This window comes from Sturnus vulgaris, chromosome 5 (genome assembly GCF_052056855.1).
Source record: "Sturnus vulgaris isolate bStuVul1 chromosome 5, bStuVul1.hap1, whole genome shotgun sequence".
Classification (NCBI taxonomy): Eukaryota; Metazoa; Chordata; class Aves; order Passeriformes; family Sturnidae; genus Sturnus; species Sturnus vulgaris.
The window spans coordinates 24,701,683-24,719,339 of record NC_142247.1 but is presented as its reverse complement, the minus strand read 5'-3'; the positions used below and the strand labels follow the sequence as shown (position 1 = coordinate 24,719,339).

The 17,657-nt window shown below is 37.6% G+C and overlaps 1 protein-coding gene across 2 annotated transcripts in view; it reads right to left on the bottom strand.

Annotated features, from left to right (window-relative positions):
- The window catches only part of VEZT (vezatin, adherens junctions transmembrane protein), a 59,565-nt gene that overhangs the window by 18,063 nt on the left and 23,845 nt on the right, over positions 1 to 17,657 (bottom strand). The window contains exons 5-9 of one of the 2 annotated variants that reach the window (XM_014889396.2): positions 15,837 to 16,112; positions 11,014 to 11,163; positions 6,796 to 6,943; positions 3,626 to 3,957; positions 2,796 to 2,989 (exon numbers count right to left, since the gene is read on the bottom strand). In XM_014889396.2, coding sequence (XP_014744882.2) covers positions 2,796 to 2,989; positions 3,626 to 3,957; positions 6,796 to 6,943; positions 11,014 to 11,163; positions 15,837 to 16,112 — 1,100 coding nt within the window. The remainder of the gene's footprint in view (positions 1 to 2,795; positions 2,990 to 3,625; positions 3,958 to 6,795; positions 6,944 to 11,013; positions 11,164 to 15,836; positions 16,113 to 17,657) is intronic. The other variant, XM_014889404.2, reaches the window with a different exon arrangement.

Here is a 17,657-nt window from a genome sequence, read left to right as displayed (position 1 = left end):
CTATTCAGTAATAACATTCTACTGGTAATGGAATTAAGTGCTAGAATAAATGCCTGGAAATACTGTAAAATGTCTCTAAAGACAGTTTTTTAGGAACAGGTAAACAACATTTACTTACAAGTACTAATTTATCCTTGAGAAGGGAAATGGTTGAAATGACCTTGCCAAGCCCCACCTAACCCTATTTTCCATTTCTAACCTATACACTGAACAGTTAGGGATGGTGAGATTACAGCAGAGTACCACAGCTTTGCTCTTATAAATATCAAAAAAAGTTGTATATATTTGCAAAGACAGAGACAGTTTAAAAGGAAAAAGGTTGGAATTTAAACAGTTTGAGGGCCATTGTTTCATAGATCATTAATACAATGCTGTAACTAGCCATAAAGAGTACTCCATTCTGTAATATTAGCAGTAGATTATTACATGCTTAAATTGTTGAAGTTTAAGCGGTAAGTTTAATCAGTGATGAAAAAATGTGAAAGAATAAAGAGAAGAAGCTGAAAGTTCTAGGAAATGAGCAAAGATATGCATGTAGATCAATGATTGATAGGTCCATCATTGCCCAAGGAATTTAAACAGAGGTGAATTCCCTTCAATGTGCTAAAGCCCCACTTGTTCTGAGGCTCTGCTCTGTACCTGACAGGATCAGTAAGTAAAGGCACTGATTCTAGAAAATATACCAAATCATGTAAAGGAAGAAGCCAAACTGCATTCCCTGAAGGATCCATATGCTAAAATATAAGATACATGCTGGTGTCACCACCACCAACAGGCTAACATGAGGGTGTGAGTGTACAAACTATTACCCTGAAAAGCTTTGCTTTGGCTGTTTAATGTACCTGTTAGAAACCAGCTCTGACACAGAATGATTCAGGGCAAGAAGCATGTACTGCTTGCTGAAAGGGACTCACCTCTTTATATGGATGCTCTACTGGCTGAACTAGTTAGTTGAACTAAACATCTATTGCAGCAAAAGTTCTCAGCATCCACTTAGACACAATGCTCTAAGCTCATGGGGTTCTTGAAACAGCTCTTGTCAAAAGACTGATTTAGTTTTAGGATAATAATGCATAAACATAAAAGCTGTGCTGAGCTGCTATATTAATTTAGAAGGAAGGTATCTGCTCCCAGAGAGTTTTCAGAAAGTATTGGAAAAAAAAAAAGAGACAATTTATTGAAGTAATTTACGTCATATGACTGATAGACCAGCTGTTAAAATTTGTAGGAAGACAGCAAAATAATTGGGTTTGATTTCATGTATAGCTGACGAGGTCAACTCAAAGAAGCTGGATGGCTTAGAAATATATCAAAAAAGTCAAATGTCAGATAAAAATAGATTTCAATGACCAGAACAATTTCAAGTAGCTCCTGCAGAGTAGTTCAGTAAACTTAGTGCAAAATAGAGGTTCAATCCCAGCACATTTCCAGGAAAGCCAGTGGGCAAAAGTGAAGGATTATTTTATTTTTTATTTCCCACGCAATCCCTTCCTTCTAGATCACACACGAGGTTATTTTTGTACTGAACTTTAAAAGGAAGCAAGTTATAATAAAAAGGCCTGCTGTGAAATTCATACACAAAGTAAAAATAAAACTAAAATAACTAAAAATACTATGGTGTGTAGTCTAGAAAGAACTTCTAAGGAAAGGGGAAAAAAGATCAGTGGAACTGCAGGTTGTGGAGGGCATCAACAAAACATAACAGGTCAGCACATGCAAATGTATCAGACTACAGCTAACATCCTCACAGACTGTTTTATGCAGCACTGAAGGGGAAGCTGTAAGATTGCACTATCAGGCAAAGTACAGGAGTTTGTTTATACCATGTCTGGACCTGCACAGAGCCTGCAAGAAGCTTCCCAGCACTCCCAGTTCTGATAATAAGCATGAACAAGGTCGCCCTGCCTGTCTCTAGGCCCACAGCAATTTATCCATCTACTGAATATTCCACCCATCCATCATTAAGAGCATAGTGCACTTCAGATTTGGATTTCTGTAGGTAACTTGCCAATACCCCAAGTTCCCCCCTCCAATTTTCCTAGTGCAGTCTCCATTACCAGCATTTTTCAGATGCTGGGCTGTGCCTTCCTAGGACAGTAAAAATACTCCTGGAAAAAAGAAAGATTACAAATTACAGGTTCAATTCCATGTCAGGAGAGCCTAAGTTCACTTCAGTTATTTAAGCTGGTTATGCTTCACAAGAACAGCATGGGCAATACAGATCCCTAAAGAGAGGGACAACAAAGAAAATGCTGGGATATGCTGCTCACTAAGACTTTTAAGAACACCAAAGATTAGCTCTTTCTCTTTGAAAGAGTAGGTAAATGGGTATTATATGCTCAACATGTCCTCCGTGATTTAAAATGTTACAGGAAATGTGATTGTCAAAAAATTTTCATGACAATGCCATTATCATTTCAGTTAATGGCATAATTTTAATGCAGTAAATAAGTGAAGATCTTGAGGGCGATTCATTAAAATCCTACCCCTGCACAGGTGATTCACCAATCTAAGGCAAAAAGCCATGATCAGTCTACACCTGAAAATGTAACCATTTGAATCCACAGGTCTAACAGACTGAGTTAACATGTTTGCATTTTTTTCTGAAGCAAAAGCTTCAAGGCCATCACAGTGAAAAAGTCTGATACAAGGACACAGTTTTTCAAAGTGAATGGTTGTAAGACCTTCTTCAGCTAAAATTTTGATACACGAGCTGAACACTGTCATTGATCCATTTGATTATATCATCTCTGAAGTATATCCCATTAGCTGCTAAATCAATCTCTCACATTTACCTTTTTTATTTGGGTTTCTTCCACTCATCTTTTCCACCTGAGAAATGGCTTCTTCCCAGCAGCTGTTGCTTGCTTGGATATGAGGCTGAATAAACTTTAGTTTTTGTTCCAGAGCCTGATGGGCTTCTGTTGTCAACTCGGGTGTCTCCTTAGTGCTAACAAGCTTTTCAAGTTCATCCTCAAGAATTATCACCCTAAGTGATGAGGAGACAAACAGCAGCAATAATAAATATTTGACTTCACCATTCTTTCAAGAATTTAATGTAATATATTGTTATTTTCTTCAAGTTTTAAGAACCTAACTCAGTCAATTCCTCAAAGATACCCCAAGATTTTAAAGTTATAGTATTTTTTTCCACATCAAGATAAATTGCTTACCTGCATTTGTTATAGTAATTCTTATATGTAAGATTAAAGGAGTAGGACAGTCTCACGTGTTTCACCAAGGCAGTGACAAATCTTTAAGGATATTTACTAGGTACTTACTATGAGCTGAATGTTCTTATAAAGCATTTGATATGTTGAAAAATCAATGGAAGATAATTATGTTTTCTTTTTTTTTTTTTTTAAGGGAGTGACAAAAGAAAGACAAAATCTCAGTGCACTGCTTATCTTCAAGTTTTCATCAGATACTCAAAGAATACCCAGGAAAAATATCAGATTCCATAGTAAACCACGGATCTTTGAGCCCATAGTGTGTAAAGATATGGCTATGATTGCAAAGACTGTATATCTGCCATTTTTCCTTTTGGCTGGGGATACAAGCTGACAACCCAAAGAACTTCAAGTCCAAAGCCTTCTACATTCCCTTAATTCACACTTAAACTTACTCATTGAGCAGTGCCTTGAGATGAAGCTGCAAGCTGCGTACCGCTGTCTGGAGACTGTTCAGCTCTCTGGACTCCTGCTTGGTCCTGGCTGGCCACTGCCAGCCCGACTGATGCTGAGTCTCGAAGTAGCGATAGAACTCGTAGCTCCTCTTGAGCTCCTCCAGGCAGGCCGCGTGTGTGTGAGGTAGGCCCTGCGTGACATCGCACAGGATGTGGTGGGGCAGCCGCTCCGGGGACACCAAGGGCTTGGGGGACGCGTTGGCCGGGGACAGCAGCAGCGCCAGCCTCCGGAAAAACTCTGAACTCTGCCCTACCCACAGCTGAAAGAGGACCTGCAAGACAGGGCAGGCTTAGCTCTGTGCACCTGGGAAGGCAGTCAGCTTCCAAAGTAAATGTACAGATACACCACGGGAAACATTCCTTGGCCAGCAACAGGAACTTTGAAAAAACTGCAAAAATCCGCTGACTGTTTTTGAAGGGTATTCCAGAGCACATGAGGTTCAGACCTTGTGAACCTTAGGTGACTGTTAATTCCTTGATGAAGGATATTAAATGCAATTATGCTCAGAAAGCTGTCAGAGTCCAAAACCTCATATTCCCATTGGCCAGTTTCATTATCTGCTATAATCTCTACATACCCTACAGCTCATAAAGGGCTGCCAAAATTCCAGTGGCAGCAAAGACATTTTTCCCTTTATGAGGCCAAGCTGTCATTTCTACAATCTAATAACTACTGCATTACCCCACACCCAACCTTGAAACATAAGCCTAATTGCACTGTACTTCTACAAAAAAATATTTTACATCTGAAGAAAGTTGAGCTGTTAACTTACTTCGTTTTTCAGCCAAAGTAAGAAATTCCACCAATACCACTAAGCAAGGAAAGGCTTTTAAGAAATTGATTCACAATGTTATATCTGGTACTAAAGAGGCCAGTCTATCTGGGAGCAAGGCAGCCCAAAATTTCAACTTCTTGAGAACATCCACTTCCAATGAAATGAAAATAACTGTTTCTTTAGTCTAGAGAAGTTTGCTCAGTAGACCATGACAGTACAGCAAGCACCTTTTATGTCTAAAATGAAAAGGAAAGGTTATGATACTTTTCTCTTGAATAAGAGGGATCCCTTATTAAAAGGGATTAGCTGTAGGTGATTATGAGGTGCAGACTGAAACTTCTTTGCAAGCATTCCAGACCAAGGAAGACAAAACATTTATTCATCATGTCAAAAATACTTGGATGCAAACTGATAAAGTATCCCAAAAGAAAATAGAAATCCCAATTTACAAAAGATGCTCATGAGAAAAAAGAATACGTGAATGACATGAAATTAATTTGGAGAACACATGCAAGACTGATTTGGCTGGAGGCAAAAATACAAAGCAAAAAAATGGGCAGCAATCACTCAAGTGTTCTTGAACATGTGGTGCCCTGGAAAAAAATATCAAAAGCTCATGCTGCAACAAGCACAAAAGAAGACCAATCCCTTCCACCAGACATAAATCACAGGCAGCAAAAAGTAGCACACAGGAATAGTGGACTTCAGGAACTGATAATAATAATCAAAAACCTACCTGAAAAAAGGCACAACAACAAGAGAAAAGGAAATTCCAGATGTATTTATAGTTGCAAGCAGCTTACTCTGCCAATAAGTACTGATGATCTTTGCTGACACACAAAATACCCAACTGGCTCTCCTCAGCTTAAACAAGTATTTTTTTTTCTTAAGTGAAAAATTTTCACTCTTTAAATTGCTTTACTTCAAGGAAAAGGCAGCCAAAAGACACATGCTACATATGTCATGTGGCTTAGCATGACCTGCACTTTAATATAAAGACAAATTCTCTCAAAGTGAAAAAATCTGAAGAGGACTGCACGTACATCCAAAGCTCACCACACAAATATGTTCCAAGGTTATCAAAGCACGTTATACCTACACAGGAATCTGCTTAGGACTGATTTATATTAATTTAGCTTGGTTCAGCTATACCACACCAAGCCTACATTGTTGGCTGTTATGACTTACCATAAATTGAGATTTACTAGTTGCTGTGAACTTAACTGTATCCAGAAAGCATCCTAACCAGTTTAACTAAAACAGAGTTCAGTTAAATTACTGCAAATTGCAGGTAAACAAAGGCTTAGCTTACAAGCTAAGGCACCTCTGACTGCCTTCTTGTGCTTAAAAAGAAGTGGGTAAATTAGCAGGCTTACATGGTTGCAATTAGAACTTCAGCTAATGAAATGCAAGAAAAAAATCCCAAAAGCTGCTATTTATTGTAGCTCTTAGTTTACAACTAATTAGACAATGTCTCAAAGCTTAGTAATCACTATTACTGGTTACATTTACTATCAGAACAAAAGAAGTCAAGGTCTATAAATTAAGAGAAAAAAATGCAACGAAAGCCAACCCCATAGAAACACAGAATCATATAATAATGGAATTTTCCATTAAAAATACAATGCTAAAGTGGAACTGCCCTGGCAGAAAACTATTAGAGTATAGAAGGCTTGCATTCAAATCAGATGTTACTTCCAATTGACTCATGCAAATAAAAAATACTTAACATTTCAAAACAAAATAGATAAAAAGACCATTATATGGTTGTCACTCTGTTCAGTTAAAAGTTTTTCAAAGATCAAACAACCACACTGGCTCACAGCAGCGAGGGTCCAATCTTATGATTTGTACTCCTCAGTGTGACTAAATGCAGCTACTCCCTTTGGCATTTACAACCAATTTTTGATTTCCGATGTCTCTCTTTTTATTCATGTCAAGAGATTAGATAAAATAACAATTAATCTGGAATTTATCCGAAAAAATCTGGAAATTATTTTATTCAGCTGGGATCAGGTGAAATCAGAGAGCAAAAAATCATGTTTAAGGGGATTGATGAAGCTGATTATAGAGCACTGACTTGAACTTCCATGATTTGCAGAAAAATATCCTAATATTGTATTGAGTAATTTCTCTTTCTCTACATGCACAAAGAAATCATGAGAATACTGATAAATGTAGAAACACATGCTAAGAGCCTGACTGCTTACACCTTACCCTCAACTCCTGTGTTGCTACAGGCTAGGATGTACAAGCCACAGGACTTCATGACAAAAGAAAGATCTTCATCAGAAGCCTGTATGATGCATTAAGCCCTTCTATAGGAGAGCTTACCTTAAGTGCAGGCAAGCTGAAGCCATCAGTCAGATTGTGTGCTTCCTCTTCAGAGACCTGCTCTTCACTCAGCCCCAGACCCAGCTCCTTAAAGGGGACCACACAGATGTAGCTGGTCACGTTGTCACTCTCCGAGTTCAGAGGGTAAGTTTAGTTGGAGTTAAGGTAGTAAACAAAGCCACTTTTGCATTAAACACACAGGAAAGTAAAGAAATATTTAGTAAGGTTTCTTTTTTATGAAAGCACATACTTTCATCCCAAATCCACCTGAATCCTGTTTAACTGAAAATTTTGCAATCCTTATTTGAAGCACAAGTTTTAAAGGCTCTTAGAAAGATGAGAGATAAGACACTGACAAAATACCTATGTCAAAATACAAACAGAAATAGATTGATGAAAAATCCCTGCATTCCTTTTGAATAAGTGAAACAGCTTACTTTTAAATACTGAGTTTCCAAGAGATAGTTCATGTCAATCTTAAACCAGATATTAACAGAGGAAAGAGAACAATTGTGCAATTTTAAATTTTAAAGGTAGCCTGTGTTATAGACTAAACTCAGGGTGTGAATTCACTGAGAGGTCTGTCTGTGAATGGACTGCTCAGAGGTCTTTACAGTAAAAGGTCTTTGACGTTTCAGAGAACTCTGAAGAACAGGATCTCCCTGTCATACCATTAACTTTACTGATTACATCACTGTAAAGACATTATGATCTTGGCAGGATGAATGGCAAACTGGTATCTATCAACACCATTCAGCACATTTAAAATCTCAGTAGGAAAACGTACATTTCCAGTCCTCAAAATGCTTAGAAAGTAGGAAGCAAGCCCATTATAACTGATACCAGGAGGCAGATAAAATAATTCATAGACTAGTCAGCATTTCTTTTAACATAGCACTAATTTTAGGCTAACCTCAGGCTGGGGAGGAACATTTCAAGATTTTTGCATGTTTTCTGATAGTTACTTAGTCACAAAATAGTAAAATTAATTTTAAAACAGAAACATAAACTTATGGCCCTAGGTACAAAATCACATTTGTTCCACAGAAATATATATATTTTTGTAAAGCATTAATGAAAACATGGTCTTAATTTAAAATACGGTTTTTTTCATTTATAGTTTGATTTAGAAACTGAATGCTCTCATCTCTTGCACATAAAGCCGATTAGAAGCACTTATCTCTTGCTCAACTAGTGTGTTTTCTGGGGGAAGCTACAAGTTCCAGCTGCTTTCACACCTAAATTTTCCATGTGCTAAATTCTCACAGGATTGAACTTGCAAAAGTGATTTGCTCAAGAGACATTTACCAGTTAAGCAGAACATTGCATGAAAAAGTAATATTCTGTGCCCCAGGAAACAGTAAAGCAAAGTGCCCAGGATCTAAAAAACCACATTTCTCCCTCCTTTATTCCTAATGTCTGGAAAGGAAGAAGCCTATTAAGTGTTCAGACAAAACCCTGCAATGTAAATTAATCAGGATCGGAATATTACTTTTGTCACCAGCAGCTGCCTCACATAAATAGTGTCTGCTCTAAATTAACCTGACAGCATGCCCAGCAGAGGGAGCACATAGGATGAGGATGGTAACTCCATCAGAAATTGAAAATTCAGGTCAAAACCCTTCAGGACCATTTATCTTAGAAACTACTTGTACTCCTTGTCAGACTTTTCCTGCAACATGACATTTCCAACCATATGAACACCACAAAAAGCAGTTTGGACACGTGGATTCCTAAGTCATGCTAAAAATAAATTCTAGCCAACATCTCAAATGCGAGGTTTGACCAAGGAGCCACTTACCCATACTGTGTCTCAGCCAGGGATTCCCAGTAGCCACCTGTACCTCCTGCCTTGCTTCCTCTATTGCAGCCCTTCCAATCCCATTTCTTATCTGACAGATGAAAGCAGAGAACTGCTCCCATGCCCCCATTAGCATCCTAAGGACCAAACATTTAGAAAGTTTAAACATATACATACCATTATATACAGGAACACACTTCCTTCGTGCACTTTGATCTAGTAGTGTTTTTAGCCCTAATGCCTTCTGTCAAAGCCAAAATACTAAAGCCTAACTCTCTTAGATTCGTTAAATTTTCCTGTCTCTATGAAAATATTTCATTCATCTGTTTAACTTACATGCCTTATTAGCTTGAAAGAAGAGAAAGTAATGCTACTTAATAATGAACTGTCAAATCCAGAATAAAATGCCTGTACAGTGAATGCCTAACCTCTATCAGGTTAGACACTCTTATTTACCCGTAGAAAAACAAGAATGCTAATGTATTCCTGTATGTAACAATTTAACATTCATACTTTAGTCTTCAAAAGCACATTCCCATCTAAAGACCTATCAGGAGAGCCTCACTGGAAAACCCTAGCTGCTCTTCTACAAAATTCTTGCCTGCTCAACAGGGGTGAGCTAAGTATGTGATGAACTGGCTGGTCAAGGAAGAAACATTGCACTGAAAAACACCCAAGTGTCTCTATTCAGACCTTCCAGCATGGCAATTTAGAATTTTATAATCTCAAGAGAGTACTACTTTTTTACTAGCTTACTTGTTTTCTTGTATGAACTTTCCCTCTCCCTAGTTAAAGGTATGTGTTTTTCTAACAGCTCATGATGCAATAACGAAACCTTTACAGAGAAGAAGGAACAAGTTTTTACTAGATTTACTACAGGAAATTTGCAAATTTCCCTGTGCTCAGTGCATCTCAAAGACATAGAATGCATTTTATATGCATTCCATTCTAATAGGGTAAGATATCACTCAGTTTAAAATACTGTTATCCAATGTCTGGTTTTATCACTAATAAAAAAATAACACTATTTATGCCTTGACAGCAAAGAACATTACCTCACAATAAAATCCAAGCTTTTTAAGTTTATGTGGTCTAATGCCCAGGTCTTACCTATCAAAATAGTTCAAGGGAAATAGAGCATCACACCATTCTGCATCAGCTGAGGATGACATTATTAACATCAGCCAGTAATACAAGCTACAAGATTTCCTCCATCCAGCTTGTATATAATTACATCAGATTCCCACGATGCAGAACCCACAAGGCTCTTAAGAACAAAAGTATTAAGCAGCTAGCGTGCCGAGGGAAGCACTGCCTGAGTTACCACACAATTCAATGGAGGACAGTGCAGAGAGCTTTTGAACTGGTCTGCACGACATCCTGTAAATACTTCACTCAAAGTGCCTCATTTCTAGTTTAGGCTTTCGTCCGTTGCATCCTGCTATAACCTGAGATTCTGAATTAAAAGTGAAATACTCTTTTCTATGGCATTTTTTTCTTTGATTTTGAGCAATGCACTCTTGCTGACATGAACATATCAGAGCAGGAATGGTGTAAGAAAATGCTGAGCTATTTCTGCTAGTACCCAACTATCCCTTCACACAAAATATAAGCAATATGACTTTCCATCTCATTAAATTACTGGTCTACCAAGTTTGACACAACTGCCTGGTACAAGGCTAAAAGCTGACTGCATATTTTCTCTTCTATATGGGAACAAATTTTAATTAGGGCAAAAGTATTTAACTACTCAGTGAAGGACAGCTATGTAACTAAAAGAGGGTACACTAGCCACATGTGGGACTTCTATACTGCTGAACTTCTACTGAATAGAAGTGAGAATGATAACATATCAAATTTATGCAATTTGTATCACCATGAATAAAGCTCTGACCTAGAATTTTTAATTCTCTGTCACAGGTTCATCAGACTGATCTTCTAACATATTTGAGACATACATTAACATAAAAGCTTGATTTTGATAGGAGAGTTAATTTTGATAGGAGAAAACCAACTTACCTTTGAACACAGGGATGTTGACTGGAAGGCCATATTGTTCAGAGAAAAGGATATTTTGGTGCAAGGGTATTTTGGGCTAAGAGGAATTATAAAACAAAATACTGAAGGGCTCCGAAACACATCATCAGCACTTACATCAAAAGCATGGGTGTCAATAATGATACAATATTTTCAGTGCACTGAATCTTATCTCTCACTGCATAGTACACAAAAAGGCAAATTTTAAGCATGTTTGAAACCAAACACAAGCCCCAATTTACTAAGCTACCTTTTCTTTCCCTTGTTTAGATACGTAATTAGATATTGTATGTTTCTAGACATCTTGACTCTAAACATTGGCACAGCTGCAGGCAGGCAGTTGGACTACCTGAACGGGTGTGTTTTTACAGAAAGGATATTTTTTCAGCATGTACAGAGTAGCCAGTCTTGCAGCTCGGAAGTTGGCTCTGACGGATCGATACACGGCTTTGCGGAGGCCGAGCAGGTGCTGACTAGGATGCTGTCCAGCTTTATTAAATGGGCAAGCGGCACTGACCCTGTCAAGCAAACTTGAAAAGTAAAATGTGATACAACTGTACAGATGTCCTAAAGTATTTTTAAAGAATAGTACATCAGTTCTCCTATTTCATTATTTAGAAAGCTTTTTCAAATTACTCAGAAACTATGAGACTAAAAAAACCCCTGATCATATCCATGATATATTTAATCAAAATTTCAGACAGCAGGCAGGATTCCTCCGTAAATAGCCTAAATCTATTCTCATCTGAGCTGTGGCAAAACTCCTGAGTACATTTATTTTCTCTAAAATTTTCCAAGATGGTATAGTAATGGTAGACATAACACTATTTCAATCAGGATACAAAACTATTACAAGCTCACTGTCAGCTTTGGAAATTTTAATAAACATGTATTTAACATATACCTTTTTATATCCAAATTTATTTTTTCAATAGTTTTTGCAGGAAAAAAGGTGCCAATACATAGGTTTCATGCAAAACACTATATTCTTTTAACCTTCCTGTTAAGAAAGTTATCTAGGTGAAGAGAAATATTATTTGAGACATGACATACATTTTATCATCATGCAATGAACGACAGCTGTGTTTGTGAGAGTCTTGACAGGTAAACACATGAAATGTATACACCACACAAGCATACTGGAAAATACATATGGGTCCAGCTATGGTGAATATACCATTTAAAAGAAACAATGCCATTTGCCTATTAGAACACAACTCAGATTGGCTTTAACACTGTAAGAAATCGCCTCAACTGGAAATAAAATGAATTGTGACCTGGGTGAACACTGAACAGGTCTGTGGAACTTTAGCTCCAGCTGTATCTGTTCATATACAATCTGATATCAAACCTGTGATAGACTCTGGAAACAGCCTAGGTGCACTCTACTTGCTGGGATTGTTTTTACTAGAATCAACTCAGGAATGAACATAGTCTGGACAAGAGGACAATCAATTGTGATTAATTGTTTGGGGACTGGAAGTTTGCTTCTGCTCTTATCTTTCCCAGGACACAGTGAAGAGGTGATTTCATGTGCAGCCACTTAAAAGGGAAAAGCATTCAGGGTGCCTGGTATGCCTGAGGTGGGTTGCTGCATTGGTAACTATTTCTGTAGTCCATCTGACTAAAAAGCTGACCAAGTCAGCAGACTGACACTGCTGGGAAAATGTCAGCAGAGTCAGTCTGTCCTACTCCATGTGCTTAGCTGGACCGTGCTGCACATTGACTGGGAGGGGAAATAGCTTGTGGCCTTCACTATCAAATATGAAAACCAGAGCAGCCCACCCAGTGAGCAAAGCTAGAACCATATATCAGTATGTTTAACACCATTAACCCAGGCAGATTCATGCCAAATATTGCCATATATTGAATATGCTAGCTGAAATACAGTATAAAATATCTGCATACCATTTTAAATTATGTGTTATTAAAATGGTTTATATAACATCTCATAAACTACTTCAAAATCTGAAAAAAATAAAACCAAACTGTGTTCATTTCCATTTCTAAATGTAAATATAAAATGCTAGCCTTGCTGTATCTTTCTCTAGAGAATACAACATGTAATGCAGTACATGACAACCTCTAACCTTTCACTAGCTTTTGAAAGTAGCAACTGGAAGTGTTTATGTATAAACTCTCACATCAGTTTGTAGACCCAAGCCCATGTGAATTGTCAGATGCAAAGCTCAAAGAAAAAGCTCAAAGAAAAGGAGCAAAAATCTTCTACCATAAAAAAGAGACAGAGTTCTATGTTCTACTACAGCAATGAAGACTTTTCCAATTCCTAGAGAGAACAAATATAGCGTAACTCATGCACAGCATGTACTGCCAGTATTCAGCAAAACAATCTGCTTTCCTTCTGGAATGGATTTTTCAGTGCTTTTTATACAAAAATTCTTCCTTATTCAATTAATTTAAATTAGTAGAATCTATTTTATGTCTTTCTGTCAGGCATGTCATATCCCTAAAACTCCTAGTGTTTCATTTATCTTTACAGAATCACAGAATGGTTTGGGTTGGAAGGGAACATGAAGATGCTCTAATTCCAAACCACCTGCCATGGTCAGGGACACCTTCCACCAGGCTTCTCAAAGCCCCATCCAGCCTGGCCCTGAACACTTCCAGGGATGGGTAAGTCTCTGAAAAATCTGTTCCTGTGTTCCTATCTAAGTGAGGTCTCAGCCATCTCTGCATCACAGAGCTGGTACCATGCAAACACAGCTGAAATTCCAACAGAGCGTTAAACACGTCCAAAGCCATGCTGGAATCAGAATATCAAGTTGTCTTTGAGAGCAGCTAATGTAAGAGAAGCCTGACAGGATTACAGAGTCACAGAATAGTTAAGACTGGAAGGGACTGCTGGAGGCCATCTAATCCAAGCTCCCTGCTCAAGTTCTTAGTTCCTGATCTCTGTGGCTGCAGTCAGTTTTACTGGGTGGAAGAGGAATGAAGGCAAAAGGATGTTTGACTATCTGAGTATAACAGTCACTACCACACAGTAGTATACCATTTAACATATAGAGAACTGACCAAAACCTCATCAGTAATAATCTACCATTTACAGAGACAGTCCAGTGTCAGTTAATAAGGGACAAATAGAGTAGAATAAAGCGAAGCCACAGATATTTCAAAGGATGTGTAAATTAGCCTGTGAGAACAGCAACGGATGGTGTCATGGGGAGGAAAAGCAGCAGTGGAGCACAAGGAACTTCAGGCCGAAGCAGCAGAGCTGGACTTGCCCTGTCAGAGTTTAGCTAAGTACAACCAGTCAAAGTGTAGTTGGTACTACTTAAATTACAGCTTCAGTACCTTTCCACTCACAGTATTGTCAATGCACAGGCCAAACTATGCTGAGTTAGCAGTACCTTAAAACAGCTGCACATGTAACCTGACCAGGATGCCGTACCTGATTGAAATCTCATTCCTTCAAGGATGTAAAATAACACAAGAGGATACTCAGTAACTTTTCAAATGCAACCATTTCTATTGCCATGAGATTCTTTCTAAATAAGCACTCGTATTTTGATAACCTTAATACAGGAAAATATACTAAACTTTGTTCTGCTGAGGTTACTGTAGAAAATCCTAGGAAAAAAAGGGAAAAGTAGCATCTTGGATCATACTCAAAGAGGTATCCAAAGCAAAGAATTTCACATTGCCCTGTGCAGCAGCATCTCTTGCATATGTGAATGCAGAAAAGGACACTCTGGACTTAGAACTTCCTCTAGGCTAAACCACCCCAAAATTCATACAGCACTGACTTCTTTATACTGTATAGTTGTTCCAGTGAGGATGCTGGCACAGTCAGACTTCTCCCACTCCATCCATATACCAAAGTCTTTTGAAAAGCTTGCCAAAGTTTCAAGTAAAGAAGCTATTGAATCAAGCATCAGCTTAAAGACCAGTCTGTTTTTTGTTAATCTGTTATCTAAGATATGTAGTAAAAGAACAAGGCAGCAGCAATTTAGACATTGACCACAAGTTCGTTTGCTTAAACTTAGGCAAAAATCCAAATGTTTTTCTCATCTGTAATTTGGACAAGCCTGAACAATAATTTCTTTTAAGAACCCGTTTGCAAAGATAAGACTGCCTGTTGCTCAAGTATATGCTTCTTCAGCAAAAATCCAGACCAAAACAAAAAACACATAGCTAGGCAGAATGAAGACATGCTTATGCATTCCAAAGGGAGAATGAAACATTTCTTCAGTGAAATACACTGAAGGTATCTCAAGCTAAAAAATTAATCTAGAATTTTAAGTCTTAAGTTGCACACTTGCATGTAAGAACATGTATCTGAATGTAGAATAGTTGATCTGGCGTGGATAAACATCTTGTTGCCCACAAGGGAACTTTTTCTTTTTTTTATAAAGTTGAGTGTATTTTAGGTGTTGGTGTTTCCCACCTCCTTTAGCCTTTAGTAGAATTGGCACACATATGGATTCATCATAGGTGGTTACAATGCAAAAGCATCCACAGCAATGAGAGTGCACAGACACAAGCCTGTTTGCTTTGGAATCACTGCATAAATTGAACACTTTCTGATGTCCTTTCACACAGCTAAATCAGCAAAACTTACCAAATAACTACAAGAGCTAAATAATCAGAAACACTTTTGCATCCCTTAAGTGGAAGAGAGGCAAATTCAACAGTAACTAATTTAAGAATCGAAATGTTTCAACAATTGCATTTAAGAGAAAAAGACTAATTTTAACTTTACTTGAGGTGGGAAATAATGTTTGATGGTTTTTGCTGATTACTGTGTTCTCACTACTTCAGACATATTTGTTAAATAAAAACAGAATGGTTTTCATGTATCCTGTTTTCTAAAATATAAGCTATTACCTGCAGATCAGTTTATTTAGATCAATTTGGTAATGTAAGATAAAAAAACTCTAAATGACTGTCCAAAATAGTTAACTTAGTTCAAAGTCCATTTGTTCATATATTTTATTGCTAGCAACACAGGACATTTTGAAGGCATATGAGTTTTGTGAGACTTAATTCACCTTCAGGATGCAGGATTTTAACACTGAGTTGTTGGAATTCATACTTTTAGTATGAATGGTAATGATACTATTTTATGTAACTTAAAACCTTTAAGTTTTATCTTTTTCACTAATTCCACTTGTTATGGGAGACAGTGTAACAAGACAATTTTAGACTGGATCTGTGTATTAAATAAAGTGAAATACAGACTCACAGGGTAAATCCTCTGGAAATCACTTCAGTCTCTTGAATGAGTCGTAGGGCTTTCCTCACGAGATTAGTGAAGGCTCGGCTATTGGCCACTGTTTCTTCCAGCTGGATACAGTATTTTCGCAGGGACATTTGCAGCTTGGCTGTCCTCCACGTGCCCCACGCTCTACAGAGTGCATAGAGGAGCAGCCCCGGTCCGCACAGCAGCCATGATGATTCCTTCCACCACGAAGGAAACATAAGCAGTGCACTTACACAGGCTAGGAACAACGAGACATCCCTGCAAACAGAGACAGCACCACCAACCACACATTACTGAGGGCAAACAAGTGGGAAAATTACCAAGTTACAACCTCTTATTGTGGGGTTTTTATGTAGGTCCTGAAGGGAACTGTAAACAGTGAAAACTACTTGTGACAGGTTTAGATGAATACATACATTTTATTACTTGGCTGGTATACTCTAAGGAAACCTTTCTTCAGTTTTTTTACAGCATGAGTAGGAGAGTAATGAACCACTTTGAAAGGTCAGTTTCTCTTATATATATGACTCAAAAAAACAGAAAAGAAAATTCAAAAAAAGAAAAAACCTGACTAGTCAGCATTATAAGCCAGGGCGTGTAGGAACTGTAATATCTGTACTTCCAGGTTCAAGAGTACAGTAGGGAAGGGCATGTTTCTTTTGGTAGCAAATCCCTCAATTAGTGCCAGCTGTATTTTTTCTAGAGTCTGACTCATTTAACTTGGACACCAATGCACCACTGGTTTCTAACACAATTTTATAAAGATGGCTTGAATAATCTTTTAAAAGAATTTGGCACCTTGTGAAAATTCTTAAAGAATAGAGTTCCTAGTGTCTCAGTTATTTCTCAAAGACATTTAAAAAGCTTATAAAATTGTTACTTTCCTCTATAAAATTCAACATAAATAAGTAACTTCTAGAAAATACACTGTTTTTCATATATATTATTACATGGCTTTGTAAAATAATCACAATCTTCAGAGAGATGGATGGGATACCAGCTTCAAGGTGCATTACAACTATACTTTTCCAGAACGTTTCCAATGAAAAACATGTTTTTCTTCATCCCTTAAAGCTGTGTATCCTGCATTTAGGTTTGGAAGTATTCACACGGAATATTTTTCCATTTCTAAAATAAGGCACAATCTTTGGGTTTCTATTTCTTGCACAGTTTTGTGGTCAAATTTCAACCAGCTTTACAAGTGTTAACTTTTTAGGGCTACTGGCTACTGAGAGGTTTCAGTAAAGGTCCAGGGTTAAAATATTCCAAATATGTAACTACCTCTGAAAGGGATAGACACACAGTCTCTAACTTCCTTGGTACATTAAAAAATAAAGTCCCACAAATAAAATAAATCACAACAATGAAAGATTAGAAGGGAATTAACAGCTCTCTTCATTCATTTTCAGCTTCTGGTTGGTTAACCCAGATCACCATGGACAGACCAAAGATGAAAATGGAAACTCCACAACCCATTCTGTGGCTATTCCAACTCCTAAGTATCCTTAGAGTTGAAAAGATTTCCTCTAAGTCCCAGTTTGAATCACTAGCAGATTAATTGCACTATTCTTCCTCATATCCTTCCCTTTTCTGAACAGAATGAATGATGACTGATCACTACCTTGTACATATCATAACACTATTCCATCCCACAGATATGCAGATCCTTTCCTGGAGTAGTACTGCATACCCAATTATTCATCACTTGGTGTTTATTAACTTGACTTTTCCTTCCCAAGTATAGTATTAAACTATTGCCTTTATTGAATTTTCTATAGTTTTCAAGGTTTTTCTCCAAGATAC